This window comes from Triticum urartu, chromosome 5A (genome assembly GCF_056163025.1).
Source record: "Triticum urartu cultivar PI428250 chromosome 5A, HENAU_Tu73, whole genome shotgun sequence".
Lineage (NCBI taxonomy): Eukaryota > Viridiplantae > Streptophyta > Magnoliopsida > Poales > Poaceae > Triticum > Triticum urartu.
In genome coordinates this window covers 307,040,261-307,063,467 of record NC_141877.1, presented here as the reverse complement: position 1 = coordinate 307,063,467, position 23,207 = coordinate 307,040,261, and the positions used below count along the sequence as shown (strand labels likewise).

Sequence of the window (23,207 nt, the reverse complement as noted above, 5' to 3'; positions counted from 1 at the left end):
TGCATAGTGAGATAGACCATGAAATATGAATGGCGGTGTGAAAAACATCTCTAGGTTGGACAATATTCTTCCAATATCATCTTGCATATGATCCAACTCTTCAGGATCTACAACTTTCTGCCATAGTTGGTTGAAGAAATCAGAGAGCTCAATGAGTGTGTTTCTTATATCTTTGTCCATCAGATTCCTGATGGCCACCGGGAGGATTTGTGTCAAAATTATGTGGCAATCATGTGACTTCATGTGTCCCAACTTCATTTTACCTGAGCTCACATCCACGAGACTTCTGATGTTTGCGGAGTAGGAAGAGGCTGTCTTAACTGACAACAAATAGGTGAAGAACTGTGTTGCTCCTTTTTGTACTGAAATTCTAACTCTGGCGAGCTTTGATGATTTGTCATCATCTTCTACTTCACTCTTGCATTTTGATTGATCAGCAAGCATATCAAGCCGTGAACCATCCCCATCCTTTCTTTTACCTTTAATCTTGAACAGAGTACCAAGGATGCTTTCACATACGTTCTTCTCTAGGTGCATGACATCGATGCAGTGATGTACACGTAGAGCCTCCCAGTAAGGTAATTTCCAGAACACCGATTTCTTCTTAAACACTTGACCCTTGGGTGTTTGTTTCACCGTCAAAGTGTGCTTCTTGCAAAGCACAACATTAATTTGTTTAGCCATGTTGTGGACCACCTCCCCCTCATAGGGTTTTGGGCCCACATCTTCCTCTGCTGTACCATCAAATTCAGCTTTCATCTTTCGGTATATGTGATTTCTCCATAAGAACCTACGATGACACAAATACACGGTTTTGCGCAAGTTGGGAAGAAATCTGCTAGCTATCTTATCCATGCATGTAACACACCCTACATCTCCCTTTGTTTTCTGCCCCGACGTGTTGCCTAATTCCGGCATATCTTGAATTGTGTGCACCAGCATCGCATGTAGATCGAAAATCTCCTTCCTATAAGCATCAGCAGGCGCATCTATCCACACTATCAGTAGTTCTTCTACCAGTAGTTGAAAGTAAATGTCGATGTCATTTCCAGGTTGTTTTGGGCTTTGGATAATCATTGACAACATAATGTATTTGTTCTTCATACACAACCAAGGAGCTATGTTATATATGCACAGAAGCACCAACCATGCTGTGATTGGTGCTCATATCGCCAAAAGGATTCATCCCGTCAGTACACTCCCCGAGCCTTATACTTCTAGGATCCTTCGAAAAGTCTTCAAACTTGTTGTCGATTAATTCCCACTGAGCCCCTTCTTTCGGGTACCTCATATACTTATCCGCAGTTCGCTCATCATGATGCCACTGCAACCTATTTGCCTCTCTAGGGTTTGCAAACAAACGCCTCAACCTTGGAATTAAAGGCAAGTACCAAACAACCTTGAACGGGATCCCTATCTTGATCTCGTTGTCCAATTTGTACTTGTCCTTTGCTCTCCTACACTTGTATCGTGCATGCTTGCATGTGGGACATGCACAGAAATCTTTGTACTCACCATGGTACAATATACAATCATTCACACAAGCATGTATCTTCTGTACTTCAAGTTCCATTGGGCAAACAATTTTCTTCACTTCATTCGTGCTTCTGGGGAGCACATTATCTTCCGGAAGAATTTATTTGAAATGAACTAACATCTCTGTGAAGCCCTTGTTTGATAGACCGTTTGCCGCTTTAAATCTGAGAAAAGCTAGGGTGGCACTCAACTTGGAATATTTCTTTTTGCAACCTGGATACAATTCTTTCTTGGAGTCCACATCAACGGTTGGCAGATCCTTGTACCCAATCATATCTTTTTTGGGGCCCTTGAAATCTGCAATCATAGCAGCAAAATCTGGCATATCAAGATTGTTGTCATCTCTGTCGACGTCTTGGTTTTCCAGTGGGCGTTTCGGCTTTCCGTTGTTCCATTGGTAGCTTGAAGCCTCTGCCCTTATGTTAGATTCATCATCCATGTGACACTGATCGGGGTTTGGCATCTCGCAGCCCTGGGTATATTCATCCATGGCATGCTCTTCACCGTGGCTGGTCCAACATGTATATCCATCCATGAATCCTCAAGAGACTAAGTGCCACTGGACATCTTCAACTTCACGTGACTTTGTATTGACACAATCAGTACATGGACACAGGATGTAATCCGCATCACCAATTCTCCTCTTTGTACTTTCAGCCAAATTCATGAACTCTGTCATGCCACTAATAAAATATGCGGTTCTCCAATTCTTCATCCATTGAGATTGTTCCATCTGCACCACACGAGTGGTAATTTAGAAAACAACAATATTAATACACGGATTAATTGTTTCCCAAAGATGCATGCATAAATCACAAGGTTTTATTTAAAACTATAATGAAGCTAGCCAACTCACCTCCACAAGGCTCCCTCGATTGGAGGTTCGTCGGCCGTTCGATCTGCCTTTCTAGCGCGCCTAAGCCATTGGATCTTCACAGCAGTTAAAATCAATTTTCACCTCGTGGTCGTTTTCGTTGTCCAATGGCTGGTGGGCTCATGCCGCACGTTGGTTGGCTGGGTTGCCCGTTCGCAGGTGCAGGTGGTTTTGCCCAATCAGCTCGGTGCGCCCGCACCCAATCACCCGCGTCTCGCCCCACTCCCACCCCAGCCGCCAAACGAACCCTAGCCCTCTTTCTCTTTCCCCTCGATCCCCACGAGCCGCCGCACCCCTCCCTCGATCCCCACCATCGTCTCCTCGCCAGCAGCCTCCGGCCGACCTCGTCTCTCCACTCGCCTCCTCCTCTCCTCTATCATGTCGCCGTCGATCCCACTGCCAGCCTTCTCCTCTGCTCGCCTCCTCCTGTCCTCTTCCATGTCACCGTCGATCCAGATCGGACGTAGGTCGTCTTCGCGATGTGGGTGCGGATGTAGGGGAGGTGTAGGATGCGGACGACAAGGGAAGGAGGAGGCCGGCGAGGAAGGCAAGCACAGCGGGGGAGGAGAAGGTGAGCGATCCTAGCATGGGGAAGGGGCAGGGTGAGGCCTCGCTCACCTGTCGGCAGCCGGCAGGTCGAGTTGTTGCGCCACCGCGTCGTCACCTCCTCTGCACCATGAGAGGCGCCACCTCTGCCTCCACCCCCCCACTGGGCAAGGAGCTCGAGGCAGGCGGTCTGGGAAGGCGAGAGGAACCAGGAGCTCATCCCTCCTCCCATGGCTGCCTCGTGGATCTGGAGGTGCCTGTTGCAGGCGGCGCGAGCGATGCAAGCCGGCGGCGAACTAGGTGCTCCACTCTTTCTCTCCCTCTCTTAATTTCTTCCTCACACGTATTTTACTTTGCTATTATATGGATTTTTAAACTTGACGTGTGCAGATCTGACATAGAAGAGAGGAAGAATAATTTTAGCTAAGAGTGGAATTTAGAGTTCAAAGAATCAGTTGATGCTATTGACCAAAGAGCGATTTTTGTTACAGTTCCTCTGAATTAGTAAACCGGAAGGACCAAAACATCATCAGTCAGCCATTGTTGTTAGATTGATGTTTCCTTGATTACCACTTTGTTTGGTGGCTACACTATAAATTCTTGAGATATAGTGCAATGGTTGATAGTTTGTTGCATAATGATATTGATTCTGCGGAACTAATACTCTCTTTGTATATCTAGGATTCCTACTAGAACATGTCATTCCAAATTGCGACAATGATCTTTCTACTCATGAGTAGTCCTTTTTATACTGAATTTTGATGCATACTCTGTGGCTGGGCGATCCGCTCACCTGAAGCTCCCTCAATTTCCATTCGATTCTACCCATTCGATCTACACAAGTCAGGTCAACGCTGCTCTGCCGGACGTTAGATTTTTACTGCTTTTATTACCTGATGTTCTTTCGTGGCGTACTATGACTGGTGGGCTCGGCTCAGGCCTCCATCGGCTAGGTTGGATTTCGTTGGGTGAGCCTGTCCCTGCCGTGTCGCACGTCATGTCGTACGCTGACCGCGTCGTGTGTGTCGTGGGAAGCCATGGAGAGGTTGGCCGACACATGCGCACCCGGCTTGTGCGCCCGAGCTTGTGGTCTCGCAATGACAGGTCGGCCGGTGCTGCTCCTGGTCCCGCTTGTCGGCTGCCCTGGGTTAGGATAATAGGGCATGGTTTATATTGTCTATTCTTTCTGCTTGATCAGCTTACAATCAGATTGGTGTAGTGGAGCTAAAAATACATTGGCTGGTTGTGTCTCTTAGTTTGGCAGAAAGCGCAGCATGTCAAATTGATCGGTGTCCATCTCCCTCAATTTCTGCATATTTATATTTGGGAAGTGAACCAGGCTACTCATCGATTAATAAAAGCTTTATAGTTCTGTTCTCCTTCCATTATTTCTTCATTATTATTCATTTATGCTCTTAGATTAAAGGTATTATTGTGATGATGTCCTGTTGTTCTGTAATGTATTTTTGATTTTTTTTCTGTGATTGTACTCAATGGTGATTGCAGGTCCATGGACATTGTCATAATGGTCACCTTATCGCAGTGTATTATTTTTGGATCTCATATTCCTCAAGGTAATGGACAAGAATTTGTGTACTCGCTTGGCTAATGTTTTACTAGACCTAAAGATTTTCCCTGCTCTGCTCTGTTAGGCGCTCCATCCTCTGATTCAATGTCTGACGATCTAAGAAATAAGAGGAGGAATAATCTAGCAGAAGAATTTGGTGAAGAAGAACAAGGTGGTATTTCTCTCGTGTGAACACAATCAATTGTTTTCTTGATGTTATCACCCATGTGTTAATGTTGTAGAAGATTTATCATTTGACTTCTTCTTTTAGGTTTAATTTGTGTTTAATTAATGCCCACAGATTGTGATGTCCATATATGGGGATTTTTTTGTCAATTTTGTTGCTTCAGTATGTAGGTGCTACTGTCCATGTGGGATATCTAATAGGTCAGACTGGTTTGCTAGCTTAATTTTTTAGCTTGATGTTTTCATTTAGGGGTGTCCTCTTCAGCTGCATCTTTTGTGCAGCTACAAAATTCTATGTTTCAAAGCACTTATTTCCATATTCTGTTTATTATTTTTAAGTCATGAAAACTCTTTTCGGTCTGCTTGATCACTCCACTTCCATGTTTATCCTTGCAGAAAAGAATACCTTTATCCTGATAGGCATGGAAACACCGGTTCGCATTGAGTGCATCATCGCTAATCAGCTACTATGTATGGTCAGCGGACATGCTTGCTTATTCCTGTAACATATCATTACTCTATTTGCTTAGCCTTTCTAACTTTTAAGATTTGATCAATTCTTTAGAAGTTCATACAGATCTGGAAGTATTTGGTTTTGTTGGTCAAATCCGTTACATGTATGTCCTTATTTATTTTATTGTTCGAACAAGATATCAGATCACCTACATTCATTATTCTTGATTACAGTCTCGTACTGAAGTAATCTAAAATGGTCCGAATAGTTGTAGTAATTCCTAAATATTTTCAGTGTAGTTCTTATTTGGTTTCTAGGCATAGATTTTACTTCAAACTTTTGATCTTTATTTGGTTAGTAAGGCTCTAGAATAAAACAGACCAATGATATATATACAAATAGACACAGTACCTAGCTTTTGAAACCTCTGATATATACAAAATATTATTTGAGTAGAACAGGAGAGATGCAATCTTATGGATATTTCTGCATTTGTAAGAAACTTTCCAGCTTGGCAAGAGGGCTTGACTAGCCATGTGTAGGACTCAGCCATGCTGCCTTCCAAATGATTAGTCATTGGTGTTTTCTTATGTTCCTGTTAGCCCAAGTGCAACAGATAAGTAGACTGTTATGTTGAAAAAAGGAAAGAGACTACTCTTTTGTTACTTACAGTACAGATATAAGCTATAACATCAGAGAGCAGTGGATATAGAAGAAATATGTAAACAGTTGTCCCTAGAAGAAATATGCAACTACTTATTCAGGTTACGTAATTAATAACGCATCTATATCATTACATACACTTACTGAATGTGCCTTTTGAGAGTGAGCTTCTGTCAGTACCTCACACTTATCTTATATGCCATTCCAACTATCTGTTGCAGTAGAGAGCAAGGGACATATAAGAAATCTCCAGGTAGCTTCACTTAGATGCATCATCTTCTGCTAGGAGTCAGCTTGAAGAACGACCTTCTCAGGTTAATTCTTGGGTCAGTGTTTCGGCTTTTCTCCATTGGTTCGTAAAAACCGCATGGTAACTTGAATTTACAGAGAACCTGCTGCACTATAACTTTGGTTTAATCTGTCGATAATGCCCATGGGTATATTCTTAGTGTATGTTTGACCAGATTGTTTTAACTTGTGTTGTTCTTATGCTTCAGGAGACTGCAACTGACATGCTGGATGGGGAATAACCAAATTTGTGGACAAAGACAAAGAGTTCATCGCAAGGGGTGGTGTTTAGGATATATACACAAAAGAGGAAACTTTTTTTTGTACAGAACCAAATTATATGATGTAATTGACCACTATTTCTAAGAAATGTTCATCATGTATTAAGTACATTTTATTGTGTCACTTTTTTGAGGGGTAGCTTTATTCATCAAACATCACAAAGTGTGTGATAGAGTTCATCAAACCAGGCTTTATTGTGTCACCTATGTTTACCTTTGTTTTTACGGTGTCGCCTATGTTTACCTTCTTTTTAGCATAAGCTATTTGGACTTTCTAATTGCAGGCTCAGTTATTTGACCCACCGATGTTCTAATTTGTTGCATAATTACATTAAGCAACTATTTACATTTCATTCTTTGTTTGTATTTTTTTTAAAACTTATGCCTCCCTATTCCTGAATAACATAACAAATTATGCATGCTCAAGTATATATTTTGAAGGACAAGTCTATTCTTCTTTATAAAAATAGTTACAATTCATGTCCTATGTGATTGCTCAAGCCTATAGTAACCTATTCATGTCACACAAATATTTTCTCTTTCCAAAACCATTGCCAAAAAAATACAACCATGCCAACTTTACTCTCTCATCATAGTGGGCATATTTTCAAACTGAACATATTCATATTGTGCAATTTCCCTTTTCCCAGACTATTATTTCACAACGTAATAAACATGTTTAAAAAATAGCATGATTTAGCATAAGGTCCTTGCAGCATGAAACTATTTTCATCGATAGCATGTCTTCAGCGGGTCTCTGCGCCATTTGGCGCAACGGGTCAACTAGTTTTCATAATTACTGAGGGCGCTCCATATTTTTATCCAGACGTGCAATGACAAAATTAATGGCCAGTCAATTTACACGCAGAGTACTAGTACATCACTACCCTTAGGAATTGAATACCTTAATCAAGCCACTCATTAAAAGAATACCTTAATTAATTAGCTGCACGATGACCTCCACCCAGCAGACAGAGAAGCGCGATGCGGCGGCACACCGAGACAGCAGGGTCGAGGAGCAAAGCTTAGTGTGGCTGCCGCCTGAAGTTCGACCTCCACTATCCCGCCATCGACTACGATGGATGTGCCCGAATCACGCCGTCGCTGACCTTGATGGTTGAGCTCCTCCTATCTCTCGCCATGGACCGAGGATTGACCTCCTATGATGCCACCACCACCCACCGACCGAGGATTGAACTCTTCTCCGGTAGCCGCTGCCTAGGCCGCCGCCGCCATCTCTATATGCAGAGCGGCTGTTTTATTTTTTGACGGATATCCGCAGAGCGGCTGTTTACACGGTATCACTTTAACTCAATTATGTGTACAGGATAGTGCATCACATACAGGGCCGGTCCTGAGATTTCAGGGGCCCGGGGCGAACTTAATATTCGGGGCCTGGGGCGAACTAAACATTGGGGGCCCTCAATACACAAGTCATTATAGTATAAGTATATATATAAATTTATCTCAAAAATAATGTATATATAAATTATTATCAGTAACACTTCAATGCATCTAAAATCAATATGTGTATCAAATAATTTATACATATTACCTTAAAAATTCATTCTAACATTTCTTGATGCAAAGTCACTTATGGTGGGGTCGATGTCAATCTCATCCAATAATTTCTTCTCAATGCATAATGTAGCCAGACCATTTAACCTCTCTTGAGTCCTCAAATAATTCTTCAACAATTTCAACTTCAAAAAGCTTGTTCCATCCGATGCAACCGTCACAGGCACAGTAAATAAGATGCGATAGGCAATGGAGATATTAGGACAGCAGTCAACTTCTCTCACATGCCTAAAAATCTCCATAGCAGACATTACGCCATCTGGCAAAGTGAATCGCATAATCTTCAATTCAGAAATAAGATCATATACCTCAACATCAGATAAACCATTAAGAGAGAAAGTTTCTGCAAATTTTGTGCAACATTCTTCAAGTTCATTGTCACTTAATGACTTCAGGGTGCGCGAGCTCAATAAAAATCTGAATATATCTTTAAACATGATCAGTTCTTTAAATCTATCATTCAAAGAAGTGGCCTCCATATCAACCAAAACATTAAAATATTTAACTTGGAAAGCCTTCTCAGCTTCTAGAATTCCTTCTTATTTTTCCTTTTGCTGCTATGTGATGGATAATTCCTCTTACTGGAGGACTTCATAATAGCACACACACAATGCTGGAAAAAAATTGTTCTATCAATTATTGAACATTGCTGGCTATGCATCAAAGAAATTTTTTGTATCGGTATTATATGAATATACCAGAATACCTGATGGAGTGATGGTCGGTCAAACTTGAGTGCGTGTGCATATACAATACAATACACAGGGGATTGGCTGATTGCACAACGCATAGAGTCTGCAAAGGATTGAGAAGAGAACAATTGAGCAAATGCCAAAGGGGCCCCAGAATTGAAATCAACAGCGAACATATACATATTAGGAAGAAAATTAGCAGGCGACGGCGAGGCGGGAGTGCGTGCATGCAGCGTGCCTGTATGACGGCATCGGCGGACAACATCTACGACTAGGACTTGGGCGTTGTGTGACTCCGTGTGATGGAAGAGTCGAACAGAACATGAAGGAAATCGTCCAGGCCGCTGATTGATTGCTCTTTTTCTTACGTGAAAGGAAATACGGATGATCGCTCAAAACATTATGTCGCGGGAAACCACGGCCACCTATCAGGAGGTCCCTTGCTGGTTCGGCAGGGGGCGGCGCGTTGCACAAAGAGTAGACGAGCGTGCGGCAGCACATCAGATATCACACATGCAATTTTACCCAGGTTCGGGCCGCCGCGAGGCGTAAAACCTACTCCTGCTTTGGTGAATTGATGGTGGAAAGGTGGTGGTGGTGCGTAGTACACTTGCGCGGCAAGGGTTGCCTCAAGCAACAACGACTATGCGCGTATGGAGGTGTGAGTTATCCAACCTTCTAACCCTTTCTACGGTTTCCATGTGCCTCCTCTCTGTGGGCTGACAGGGTGCATTAAATGCACCGCTCAATGTCACATCATTGGTTGCATGACAAGGCTTGCCGAGCTATCTTGCCAGCTCCGCACCTGCTCGCTTGACACGTCGCAGGACGGGTGTCATCATCTGCGGGTTTCTCCTGTAGGAAATGGCTGCCATGTTGCGAATGACTGCCACTTAATCATTTTGCGGCTTGATACTGCACTGATCGATGATGTGGGTTGTGGTAGAGTTGTTGGTGAGGTGTTTTGGCCTCCGTGAGCCCCGGCAGGCCCTGCCGGGGTGCTTTGGTTGTCTGTTTCTGGGGGTGGTCTCGCCCCTTGCCGGGCTCGCCTGCCCGGCAAGGGAGGCTTTTCTCTTGACAATACCTTGCTTCTATGGCTTGAACTTGGTCCTTCTGATCTGCATGTTGGTCCTTCGAATCTCTTGGTCTCTTGCACTCTGATCTGGGCTCGTGTCTCAATCTCGTTCCCGTGCATGTGCATAGTCTAGGCAACAGACCCAGGGTTTGTTGCACCGACGGAAGCCCCCGGGCCTGCCCCGAACGCACTGCCGAGCGTCGTCGGGGTAGGGCCTAATAAGTGCACAGGCGAGGGTTGTTGAAGAGGCTGGTTTCTTGAAGTCTTCCTTGCTTCTTCATTGGCCTTGATTCCGGGCCAATTTCCGGTTTCTCCATGTGTCGTGTAAAGCCAATAGTGGTGGGACCGCTCCAGTAATGGCCCGTGAATGACTTTAACACACGGGTTAGAAACAGCCAATTCACTCTTCCCAGCATGCCCTTATCCTTGGCCACGTATGATGCATGCATCACGCGGGGTAGGTAACGGAGGCACGTGGCGCGGGAGAGCATCATGGTGAAGGCCTGGTCGTCTTGAATTGGCGGAGGAGGGCGGTGGTCGCTAGTTGATCACTACAAAAAAATACACTTCTGTGATGATACGTGTTTGTCACAGTAGGTCACTTTTTTTGTCATGCATGTACATCCATGACAAATTTATGACAGAATCAAGATAGTCATATCTGTGCTGTCGTAGAAGTGTTCCATGACATTACCAAAATTATCATCACGGAAGTGTCCACTTCCATGACGATAAATCGCGCGTCACAGAAGTGCTTTCATCAAGGGTGACCGACACGTGGCATCCACCGTAACGGAACGCCGTTAAGCTATCGGGTCGGGTTTTGGATCCGGTAACCCGTTAACAACCCCGACCAATGGGAAATTTCCACGTGTAAAATTCTTATTGGCTGGACAAAACACGTGTCAGCTCGTCAGTGGGTCAGATAGGCGCCTATGATACGTCGACACGTGGCACGGCCCAACAGAGGCCCATTCCTGTGAAAAGGCCGGCCCGTTTGACTTGGTCAAAAGGTGGCGGGCCAGCCCATGGAAAGCCTGTTAACGGCCTGTTCGCATATAGCCCATTTACAGCCCGCTAACCCAAGGCCCGTTATGCCCTATCCAAATTAGGACTAGTAGCGTCATCTGGGCCATCCAATATGATTCCAGTCCGTTTTCACTTCTGGCCCATGTATGGCCCATGACGTCTTTCGGCCCATATGAGGCCCTATGTAACTCTTGGCCTATTAACGGCCCGTGGTGCAACTGGCCCGTAATGAACAGTGTATCACTTTATACCCATTAACAGCCCGTTATTCCGTTGGGCCGTTTCCAGCCCATGTTATCTTTCGGCCTTCTCAGAGCCCATTTATTCTTGGGCTCATTTCCAGCATTCGTTTACTTACGGCCCGTTACTGTCATTTTCTGCTTGTGGACCAAATTCAGCCCGTGGTTACAGTCGGCCCGTTTGTGGTCCGTTAATACGTTGGGCCATTTTCATAGCGTCATCAAATACGGCCTATTAACGGTGGCCCGTTACGGTCGGCCCATGAACGGACTATTCCAACTCTAGCCCGTTTACGGCCATAATGCGGCCTGTTATTGGCCCATGTTTGACCAATCGATCATACGGCCCATATAAGGCCCATTGATGATACGGCCCGTAGAAGGCCCATTGTTTCTACGGCCCATAGAAGGCCTACTGTTTCTACGGCCCATAGAAGGCCCACTGTTTCTATGGCCCGTAGGAGGCCCAGTGTCACTACAGTAAATATTAGCCCATGGTTATTGTGGCCTAGTTTTAAAAAATAGGTATTGCAGCCACTAGTTAACCGCAGAAAAAGAACTGCAATGACTATAAGCAAACAAATAAACAAGACAACAAGGAAATAAATAAGCAAGCAACTAACGCTAGGCTATCACGGCTATTACACATATTACATCCACTGGGCATCAAAGTTCGCCACGAGTGCAAATATAGGGAACAAAGCAGCATATCATATACACTGGCCGTCAAAATTGGCCACCAGTGCAAATAAACGCGGCAGCAAAACAAGAGCATAACTGAAACAACTTCATAAGAGCTCAAGAAACGTTATCCTGGGTATCCACCATGCTGGCAATAAGCTTAGCAAGCTGATTAGCTTTGTCCTGTTTGGCGCTAAAATCCTCCAATGCTTGTTGTTGCACCAGAAAGTATGCATTTGAATGCTCCAGGGACTTCCGCAGTCCTTCCGCATGTTGTCGCAGCACAGCTGAACGATGTCTTTCAGCTTGTAGTTGAGACCCAAGAAACCAAACTGATTCAGACAGTGAGTTTGAATAGCTTGTGCAAGCGGTAGTGGCCAGTAACTCCAACACTAAACCAAGATAGGATGTGTCACTATCCTGAACCTTATCTGCATGACTTCCTTTACCGTTGCTTAATACGGCACTCTTCCCCAATATTCTGTCAGCATTCTAAAAGAAGAAACAAGAAGACACATAAAAAGTTTAGCATGTACTAGTATATGAAACTCATTTCGGTGAACCAGTTCATTAGTAAGGTGGACAGGATTAAACTACCAAGTCTTCTATTGCCAAGTACTAGTACATAATAAAAGCATCAAACAAACATATATCTATGTCCTATGGTAGCAATGGAATCTTAAATTAGAACAATTGTTCTTCAGTTTTAGGCACTTGTTCTACATGAACAGAGTACAGTAAGACGCAAGAATATAATACTTAAAAATAGAAAATGAGCTCATAGACCTTACCACATTCTTGGTTCGGGACCAGTACAGAACAAGGCGTTCCCAGTCATCGTCCAGTAAATGTGTCTCAGGAGAACGTAAGGGAATTTGATGAGTTTCTTTGCCGGTGAAGTACGTTTTCTTCAGGTAATTCCGATACTGCCACCAAGCATTCTTGAAGATAGCAGAGGTATTAGCGCAGGTTACCTCATCCTGAGTTTCCAAATCGGTCCTTCTCTATAGAGAAAAATGGGAAAATTTGCTGTATTATAACCATCATGGAGGTAGGATGTATGGGACGAAGCAAAGTAATTACCATGAATAACATTACTTACATATAACTCCTGGACAAACACCTGCAACTGGCATTTTCCTTCATCTTCAGTATAATATTTCCAAGATGGGAAGATACGCACATACGATTTAACAACATCAAATGCGATAGATGCTAAACTACGACTAGTTGGTTGTGCTTCCTCCACAGGAATAGGCGTACTAACTGGTGGAGTTGGGGTTCGCCGTGATAGTACTGGCCCTTTGGGCACTGGAGCTGCCTTACTAACTGCTCTTGTTTGGGAGCTCTGTGGTGGAGATGGTGCTATGTCAACAGGAACTGGGTTACTATCGGCTGGGGTTGGGGTTAGATTGGGTGACGCTGGTTCTCTGTCCATCGTAGTAGCGGTACAATCTACGAGAGTTTGGGTTATGTGTGGTAGGGCTGGTTCTTGTGCATGTACAACCGGGGTGCTATCTCCACCAAGAGGTAGCACTGTTTTATTTGAAGACCGTGTTTTTAGTCCGCTAGATACTGGCATCACCCGCTCCAATTCAAATGGCTGAGAAACAGGAAACATAGTTGAATGTACAGACATTGTATGAGAGACAGATGCAATAGATAGTGTGGGAAAAAGAGGGCATGAAATAGTTGACATGTATATTGTTTAACTAAAACGGATAGCATGACATAATTTCACATATATGATGTCTATCTAAACTGGATAGCATAGCATGACATAATTCAAAGATATGATGAATAACTAAACAGGATCGCATGACATAATTCACCTACATGTTATCTAACTAATCAGGATCGCATCATTTAATTCACATATGTGATTTATATGCTAAACAGAGGGCATTCGATATGATGTCTGAACTAAGAATATGGTGTTGAATATTGTGTATATGATGTCTAAACTATGTAATGCAAGACACCGTATGCATGATATGAGCAGTATAACCGTGCCAAGTTAGAGCATACACCTCAGTGGGGGAATAGGACTGGTCATCTGTCTCTGAATCCATCTCTGAGGAGCTATCGGGACCCAACAAGAGATCTGCTTCGACAGGTAGCACTGTCTGCTCTGAAGGCCTTGTTTTCACTCCAGATTTTTCCATCTCCCACCCAAATGGCTGATTCATAGGAAGAGTAGTTTAATGTACAAACATTGTCGACAAATGGAAATGTATTGAAGAAAAGGATGGGCAAGATATCATTCAAATATATGATGCCTGGTTAAACAGGATGGCATTGCACATTTCACATATATTATGGCTGGCTAAAAGACATGAGACTGCATAATTCCCATATATGATATAGAAACTAAACAGGTGGCATTACAGAACATGTCTAAACTAAGCAGATGACATATATGATGTCAAAAGTAGGCACTGCAAGGCAACATATGCATGATATGACTAACATCATCATGCCAAGGTAGAGCAAACACCTTGGGGGGTAAATAGGAGTGGTCAGCGGCGTCAGAATCCGCCTCAGAACTGATATCTTCCTCTGGATTACAATCTGGAGAGGGGTGGGGAGGGTTTTCCATTGAACCCACCATGGAGCGATGTCTGCATGACATTGTATTGCCGCGCAAAACTCTTCTCCTTTTCTCTACATGTTCAGCATGACTGTGTACAATATCTGACATGCATACAAAAAAATATGGTGAGATTATGTAAGGAGAGCATGCAGAAATTTAGAGTGATGGTAACAACCAGTGGATCGATGTTTTTCTGTTGAACCAAAATAGCCCTAATGGATCGACGTGAATGTATAGTAATAAGTGATGCAACAAGTGTACAACCTCTTTGCCGTAGCCGTGTCGACCTCAGCATCATTGGGTTGGTCGATGAAGCAGTTGAGGCAGAGGTGGCTGTCGGAGGTGTGGAGGAAGATCTAAGGAATCTGTAGACGGTGTCCAGGGCACTGCTCTGTTGTGATGGATCGTTCTGTCGTTGGAGCAGCTCCGGTGAGCCATAAGACGTCAAGGCTGAAGCAGCACAAGACAGACATCGTCAATCTCAAGTGGGATTCTAATAGCATCTCCAATAGATGATGTAAAATGGATGTAAAATTAACATCACCAAAAACCACCCGACTACAACAGATGAGGTAAAAACTGTTGACTCTGAACTTAACTGTCGAAACTGAAATTTACTATGGAATCTAAATGCTACTATCGAAACTGAACGCAATGGTAGCAGAGAGGCACTTGACATGTAGTTTAGGGAGGGCCTGCAGTTCATCTTCAACCTGCACCCCCCTAAGCCGCCAGCCACCACCTGCCGAACCGCAAGCCCCAGCGCCGCCTCGCCGCCCCGAAACAACTCGCCACCGCCGCCCCGGCCAGAACTCTAGGCCCCCCGCCCCCACCCTGAACCCTAAGATAGATAGTGGGGTACCTCTCCGGCGAGATCCCGTCCCCGCTGCGGGTGGTTCTTCCTTCACTCCGGTGAGACCCCCCTAACCCCTGAAAATCGACTGACCCAAAAGTCGATTCAGTCGACTGAAGTGTGGCTTAATCGGAGCAGAGCAGCAGCACGAGCGAGGGGGAGAGCAGCAACAGCAGCTGGGCGAGCGAGCGATCGAGCGAGAGCTGGAGCAGCAGCAGCAGATCCGACTGGTATGGACGTCGCCGCCGAAGGGGCCTCGCACTGGGGGAGAGCCACCGTGGAGATGTCGCCCGCGGCGCCGGCTTCAAGGTAGCCGCTCCGTGGGGGTGCGGGATGGAGCACCGTCGGCGCTGGGAGGTCTAGTTAAGGAGAAGGTGCGATGCAATGAGTGTACAACCTCTTTGGTGGCGCCGAGTAGGCCTCGGCTTCGTCCGAGGAGTCGGTGAGGATGCTGCGGTTCTGGTGGAGCAGGTTAAGGCGGCGCTGTGGGGATGGAGCAGCCGTGATAGACGAGGCGATCGTTGGAGCAGCTCCTTGGAGGTGGAGGACGGGGCGGCTGAACTGGCAGGACGGTGAGATGGACGACGGATCCTCATCCGGGGAGGTGGACGAGGGACGTCGAGCTGTTGCGGTGGACGACGCCGTCAAGGAAGAGGCTCCGGCTGGGCAGCGGTGACGTGGCGGACACAGGAGGATGGGGTTTCACGGCTGGAGCAGAGAGGTTATGGCGGCCTGGGATTTTGAATGGCGAAAAGGGGGTGATGGGAGGGGGTGAAGCATGACTTAGGAACGCGCTTGTCCAAAATGTAGGGTCTGTTACAAAAGTACGCCCCACCGATTTGAACTAGCGGCCCTTTCGGCTCAGGGTTAGAAGGGGGATTTCACGTGTCGGGATTTGGCAGCTGGAGGGAGTTTTCGCGCGCGTTGTAATTTCGGGACAGGAAGGCGCGGGTTGTGAAGGCGCCAGTTTTGGGAGCACGATATCTGAATTTTCGGGATATAACAAGACGTGGGTTGAATTTTAGGGACAAGCCTAACATGTAGTAATATTGTACTTGTACGTACCAAATCAATTCGCACTTCCCTCAACCAAAAAGAAAACGAAAAAAATAAAACTATTCACACCACACAAAGAGAGAGTCTTGCCCCGTTTTACTATACAAATGCTATTTAAAGCTACTCCCTCCTTCCATCTATATAGAGCCTAATGCGTTTTTCAATGCTAACTTTGACCAAATATTAGAGCAATGATATATGACATGCAACTTACACAAAGCACACCATTAAATTCGTCTGTGAAAGGTTCTTTCAATGATATAATTTTCACATTGTGCATGTCATGTACTATTAATCTTGTCAATAGTCAAAGGCGGTCTTAAAAATCTCATTACGTTCTATATAGATGGAAGGAGGGAGTATGAATCCATGTTATGTCCGATTAATTTTTTTCGCTTGATGTATAATGCATGTAACCTACTCATACCAACATTTTAGTGCATTCCAAATGTCTATACTACCGCTGCAATTCGAACTAAATTTGAATTCGTTTCTCTATTTCAATAAGAATCTACAATCATGATTGTTGCCAATTTCAACCATCATAGTTTCCTTGCTATCCGCCAGATATAAATCAGACGGCCTATAATGCAGGATGGCAAGCACAACATCATCAACAACCTCGTTTTTTATAAGAGTAGAGATAAAATATATTAAATGTAGTATACCATGTTCATAACCACACCATGTGTATCACCGTTATATATATTCACACATCCGTCGGTTTGAAACACTATGATAAATTCTTCAAATATCCAAATTCGCTTTTTATAATGAAGTATATATGATCTCTATTCGTCTTTTACACCCACACAACCCTCTTATCTTTGTACCTGGCGCTAACTTTCTCTTATGCATGCACACGCCCGCATCCCTCTCACCCTCCCTCAGCATTCCCTAGCTCCATCGTGCAAATTCGTCTTTTCACTTTAGGTCGTTCACCCACGGTGTGTGTAGGCCCCCCCAGCTCCTTCTTTACGGCACACATCGATCGATATGCCTCTCTAGCCAGGTGTGCCTAGCACAAACACAAGCTTCCCCTCTTCTCTTGTCACCGTCCATGCCTCACTCCTGATAACCCACAAGTATAGGGGATCACAACACCTTTCGAGGGTAGAGTATTCAACCCAAATTTATTGATTCGACACAAGGGGAGCCAAAGAATATTCTCAAGTATTAGCAGCTGAGTTGTCAATTCAACCACACCTGGAAACTTAGTATCTGCAGCAAAGTGTTTAGTAGCAAAGTAATATGATAGTGGTGGTAGCGGCAACAAAAGTAAAGACAGCAAAAGTAATGTTTTTGGTATTTTGTAGTGATGGTAACAGTAGCAGTGGAAAGTAAATAAGCGTAAACCAGTATATGGAAAACTCGTAGGCACCGGATCAGTGATGGATAATTATGCCGGATGCGGTTCATCATGTAACAGTCATAACATAGGGTGACACATAACTAGCTCCAATTCATTAATGTAATGTAGGCATGTATTCCGTATATAGTCATACGTGCTTATGGAAAAGAACTTGCATGACATCTTTTGTCCTACCCTTCCGTGGCAGCGGGGTCCTATTGGAAACTAAGGGATATTAAGGCCTCCTTTTAATAGAGAACCGGAACAAAGCATTAGCACATAGTGAATACATGAACTCCTCAAACTATGGTCATCACCAGGAGTGGTCCCGATTATTGTCACTTCGGGGTTGCCGGATCATAACACATAGTAGGTGACTATAGACTTGCAAGATAGGATCCAGAACTCACATATATTCATGAAAACATAATAGGTTCAAATCTGAAATCATGGCACTCGGGTCCTAGTGACAAGCATTAAGCATAGCAAAGTCATAGCAACATCAATCTCAGAACACAGTGGATACTAGGGATCAAACCCTAACAAAACTAACTTGATTACGTGATAAATCTCATCCAACCCATCACTGTCCAGCAAGCCTACGATGGAATTACTCACGCACGGCGGTGAGCATCATGAAATTGGTGATGGAGGATGGTTGATGATGACGACGGCGACGAATCCCCCTCTCCGGAGCCCCGAACGGACTCCAGATCAGCCCCCCCGAGAGGTTTTAGGGCTTGGCGGCGGCTCCGTATCATAAAAAACGATGATTTCTTCTCCCTCATTTTTTTCTCTCCGAAAACAAATATATAGAGTTGGAGTTGGCGTCGGAGGGCATCCAGGGGGCTCACGAGGTAGGGGGGCGCGCCCTAGGGGGGGCCCACCCTCATGAGAAGGGTGTGGGACCCCTGGTCTTCATCTTTGGCGAGGATTTTTTATTATTTTTTCTAAGATGTTCCGTGGAGTTTCAGGTCATTCCGAGAATATTTGTTTTCTGCACATAAAACAACACCATGGCAATTCTGCTGAAAATAGCGTCAGTCTGGGTTAGTTCCATTCAAATCATACAAGTTAGAGTCCAAAATAAGTGCAAAAGTGTTTGGAAAAGTAGATACGACGAAGACGTATCAACTCCCCCAAGCTTAAACCCTTGCTTGTCCTCAAGAAATTCAGTTGACAGACTGAAAGAAAGAAAGAAAAACTTTTACAAACTCTGTTTGCTCTTGTTATTATAACTATGTCAAGCCAGCATTCATGTTTTCAGCATAGATCATAACTAACCACATTTGCAATAATTCTCAGGTCTCATAATTACTCATATCAATAGCATAATCAACTAGCAAGTCATAATAATAAATCTCGGATGACAACACTTTCTCAAAACAATCATAATATGATATAACAAGATGGTATCTCGCTAGCCCTTTCTGAGACCGCAAAACATAAATGCAGAGCACCTTTAAAGATCAAGGACTGACTAGACATTGTAATTCATGGTAAAAGAGATCCAATCATAGTCACACCCAATATAAATTAACAGTGATGAATGCAAATGACGGCTATGCTCTCCAGCTAGTACTTTTTAATAAGAGGGTGATGACTCAACATAAAAGTAAATGGATAGGCCCTTCGCAGAGGGAAGCAGGGATTTGTAGAGGTGCCAGAGCTCAGTTTTGAAATAGATATAAATTGTATTTTGAGCGGTATACTTTCATTGTCAACATAACAACCAAAAGATGACGATATCTCCCATGCCACACACATTATAGGCGGTTCCCAAACAGAATGGTAAAGTTTACACTCTCCCTCCTCCAACATGCATCAATCCATGGCTTGCTCGAAACAATGAGTGCCTCCAACATACATCGGGTCCCAGGGGGAGTTTTGTTTGCAATTAATTTTGATTTAGTTTGCATAAAGCATGGGACTGGGCATCCCGGTGACTAGCCATTTTCTCGTGAGTGAGGAGCGGAGTCCACTCCTCTTGAGAATAACCAGCCTAACACGGAAGATAAGGACAACCTTGGTTGATACATGAGCTATTCGAGCATACAAAACAGAATGTTTATTTGAAGGTTTAGAGTTTGGCACATACAAATTTACTTGGAACGGCAGGTAGATACCGCATATAGGAAGGTATGGTGGACTCATCTGGAATAACTTTGGGGTTTAAGGGATTGGATGCACAAGCAGTATTCCCGCTTAGTACAAGTGAAGGCTAGCAAAAGACTAGGAAGCGACCAACTAGGGAGCGACAACAGCCATGTACATGCATTAAAATTAATAAACATTGGATGCAAGCATGAGTAGGATATAATCCACCATGAACATAAATATCGTGAAGGCTATGTTGATTTGTTTCAACTACATGCGTGAACATGTGCGAAGTCAAGTCACTTAAATCATTTAGAGGAGGATACCACCCTATCATACCACATCATAACCATTTTAATAGCATGTTGGCACGCAAGGTAAACCATTATAACTCATAGCTAATCAAGAATGGCACAAGCAACTATGATCTCAAATTGTCATTGCAAACATGTTTATTCATAATAAGCTGAATCAAGAATGACGGACTCATCATATTTACAAAAACAAAAGAGGTTGAGTTCATACCAGCTTTTCTCATCTCAGTCAGTCCATCATATATCATCATAATTTCCTTTCACTTGCATGACCGAACGGTGTGAATAATAATAAGAGTGCACGTGCATTAGACTAAGCTGGAATCTGCGAGCATTCAATAAACAAGAGAAGACAAGGCAATATGGGCTCTTGGTTAAATCAACAATAATGCACATAAGAGACACTTCGACAATTTAATTATGATCTTCTCCTACTGACCCCCAAAGAAAAGAAAAGAAATAAAACTATTTTGTAACATCCCAAAATTTTAAATTTTGGAATGTTATAATAAATAGATAGATTTGACTGATTGTTTGATTGATTGTCTGAAAGTGAGTGAATTCGAAACTCTTTGAAAGTTAAATGAGAGGGAATAAAAGGACTTTCCCAAACTTTCATATTTGCTTTCTGATCTCCATGAATTCAAATTCTTTTCACCACAAAACCTTGGAGAGAAGATGACATGACTTCTTCCATTTATTTAAATGACAAGGGGTGTTGAAAATATTTGAATTTCATTTGAAAATATTTCCGAATCTGGAACTTTATGCAACTCAATGATTTTCATGAGAGAAGATAAAATGACTTCTTCAAATTATATGAAATATGAGTTGGGAGTTTCAAAGAATTAAATTCAAAGTTCTTTTGAATTTATTTTCAATTTGGAATGTTATACATTAGATCATCATGCATATCTTATTTTCTTGCATTTTGGTCGATCCTAGAAATTTCACGCAACTCAAGGACCTTCGGAGAGAGTTGGAGATTTCGTTATTTTCATATTTGAGTTCTCTCAAATTTTGAAAAGAGGATCATTTGGTTTATTTATTTTATCTTCAATAATTTTTCCGATGTCAAAAATATAAGAGAGGGAATATGACTTTCCAAAAATATAGGAAAAATGAAGATTTAATAAATAGATCAAATTTCGTTTTCCGGTGTTTGTTTGTTTTCTTTGGATAGGGAAAAATGCGCGTTTTCGAAAATTGCATTTTAGGTCCAGAGAAAAGTTCATTTTGTTCGGCTCATTTTTAGGAGTCGGGGAAAATTTACTTTAGTAATTTTGGAGCTCGTTTAGATTTTCTTTTCTGTGTTTTCCTACGCGCGAAATCTGTTAAAAAATCAATCAAAGTCCAGCGCCTTGGGCCAAAGGCCCAGCCGGCCAAGGCCAAAGGCCACCGCCCCCAGCCAGCGTTGCGCAGCGCCAGGCGCAGGAGGCCGCCGCCTCTTCCTGTACCGAATCCTAAAAGGATTCTAGGGTAGCCCCTTGCCTTTCCTTCTTTCGTTTATTCTTTCCAATTCCTAGTCTAATTCTTGTCCCCTACCCCAAGTAACCCCCCCTCCCCAATATAAATACCCAAGCACCCCCCCTCTAAATCATCAAACCCAAAGCCTAGAGCTCCACCACACCACACCCCGCGCCGCGCCACCCCTCACCCGCCCGCGCCCCACCCCGCGTCTACACCGCCGCCGCCGCCCCTCGCCCACGCCGCGCCGCCGCCTTGTGCCCTGCGTCGCCGCCGCACCTTGCCGCCGCCGCCCCACGCCCACGCCGTCGGAGCCCTCGCCGGAGACCTCGCCGGAGGTAGCCCCACGCCGCATCTCTTCTTTTCATCGGATCATTTTCTTCTAATCGTTCTGATTCTTTTCTTTTCTTCCGATTCGTTTTCTTTCCGGTTTTTCGCCAAACCGTTCCGGTTTTCTAGGTCGGTTTTCGTTCTTCTTTTGGACCGTTCGTCTCAAAGAACGTGATCACTGGATTCTTCTAGGTTAACGACGTCCGTTCGTATAACCGTTCTTCTTTTTCTTCTCGTCGGATTTATTCCGCGATCGCGATCTCAGATCCGATCTTCGTTCTAGTTTATCTTCTCGCCTGTTTATCAGAATCAGGTGATTCAAGCGCCTGGAGTTTCATCTCGAAACCGCCGTTCCATCTAACCAACTTAAACAAGTTTTTGCCCCGGTAAAATTTGACCTAGTTTCAACTTGCTAGAACCGAGTTGTTTTCTTCCGCCGTTTGTTTTCTGTTTCTTTGTTCGGTTCGTTCTTTCTTTGCAACCGGAGTTCTTAAGTTGAACCTTCTGGTTCGTTCTCTCGTTCGAGTTTTACTTGTGCATTAGATGAGTACTTATTGTGTGGTTACTATTGCTTGCTTATGATAGATTGGCCAGAGTGTGACGAGTAGATCTATCAAGAGTTTTAAGTGCGAATCATCTTCATCTACACTGCAGGCAAGTAACACTTTGATCATACCTTTTCTACTACCCAGTTTTATTGCATTAGATCAATCCTCTCACATTGCATGATTAGGATCTAATTAAACTGTGGGATGGGAAGTAGATGAGGTAGTACCTATTACCCGTATTACTATGAAACCTTTGGGAGTTACTTCTACGTTTGCTTATCATGCCATGCTATGCTAGTAGACGTGGATTGGGTGAGTGATATCCATGACATATGTGAGTTGATAATTTTAATGGTTTGTCTAAGGTGGCAACTTAAACACACATCTGGGTGGATTGAGGCACCTGATGTCTATCAGGACTTGCCTGTTTTTTTTCGGACTGCCACCCAGGCTCAAAGGGATCATAAGATCTTTCATGCTAGAAACTTCCGTGTGCAGCCACATGCTACTATGGGCTCTGGCATAGTTGACTAAGTTGTGCGAACTCTTACGGGGTGGACTAGCAGATGTAGGGGTTATAGGTGGTATGGTCTACCCCACATGTAAGGTGCTAGCGCTTCTGAAAGACTATGTCTCGGTCATACGTTTCTCAAACACCATGTAGTGCGAGAAAACAAACGGAGGCGATCGAGTCATGTGGGGAGAAGTGCGCAAACCTCTGCAGAGTGTACAAACTAATCATGATTAGCCATGTCCCCGGTTATGGACAACTTGAGTATCTAGTACTTGAATATCATTGTGAATCTCAACATGTTACTTCTAATTAATGTTGTTGGGTTTTAATTATTTTTAATTGGGATTGAGAATGCTGTCAACCATTCTCAATGTTCAACAACCACCATGATAGTT

The 23,207-nt window shown here is 43.8% G+C and overlaps 1 protein-coding gene across 1 annotated transcript; it reads left to right on the top strand.

Annotated features, from left to right (window-relative positions):
• Positions 1-3,086: 3,086 nt before the first annotated feature.
• LOC147971164 (uncharacterized) lies at positions 3,087-6,093 on the top strand. Its single transcript, XM_087522742.1, has 6 exons — positions 3,087-3,256; positions 4,463-4,530; positions 4,609-4,695; positions 5,106-5,185; positions 5,860-5,927; positions 6,048-6,093. The coding sequence occupies exons 1-6, from the start codon at positions 3,087-3,089 to the stop codon at positions 6,091-6,093; spliced, it is 519 nt and encodes a 172-aa protein (XP_087378868.1).
• The last annotated feature ends 17,114 nt before the right edge of the window (positions 6,094-23,207 follow it).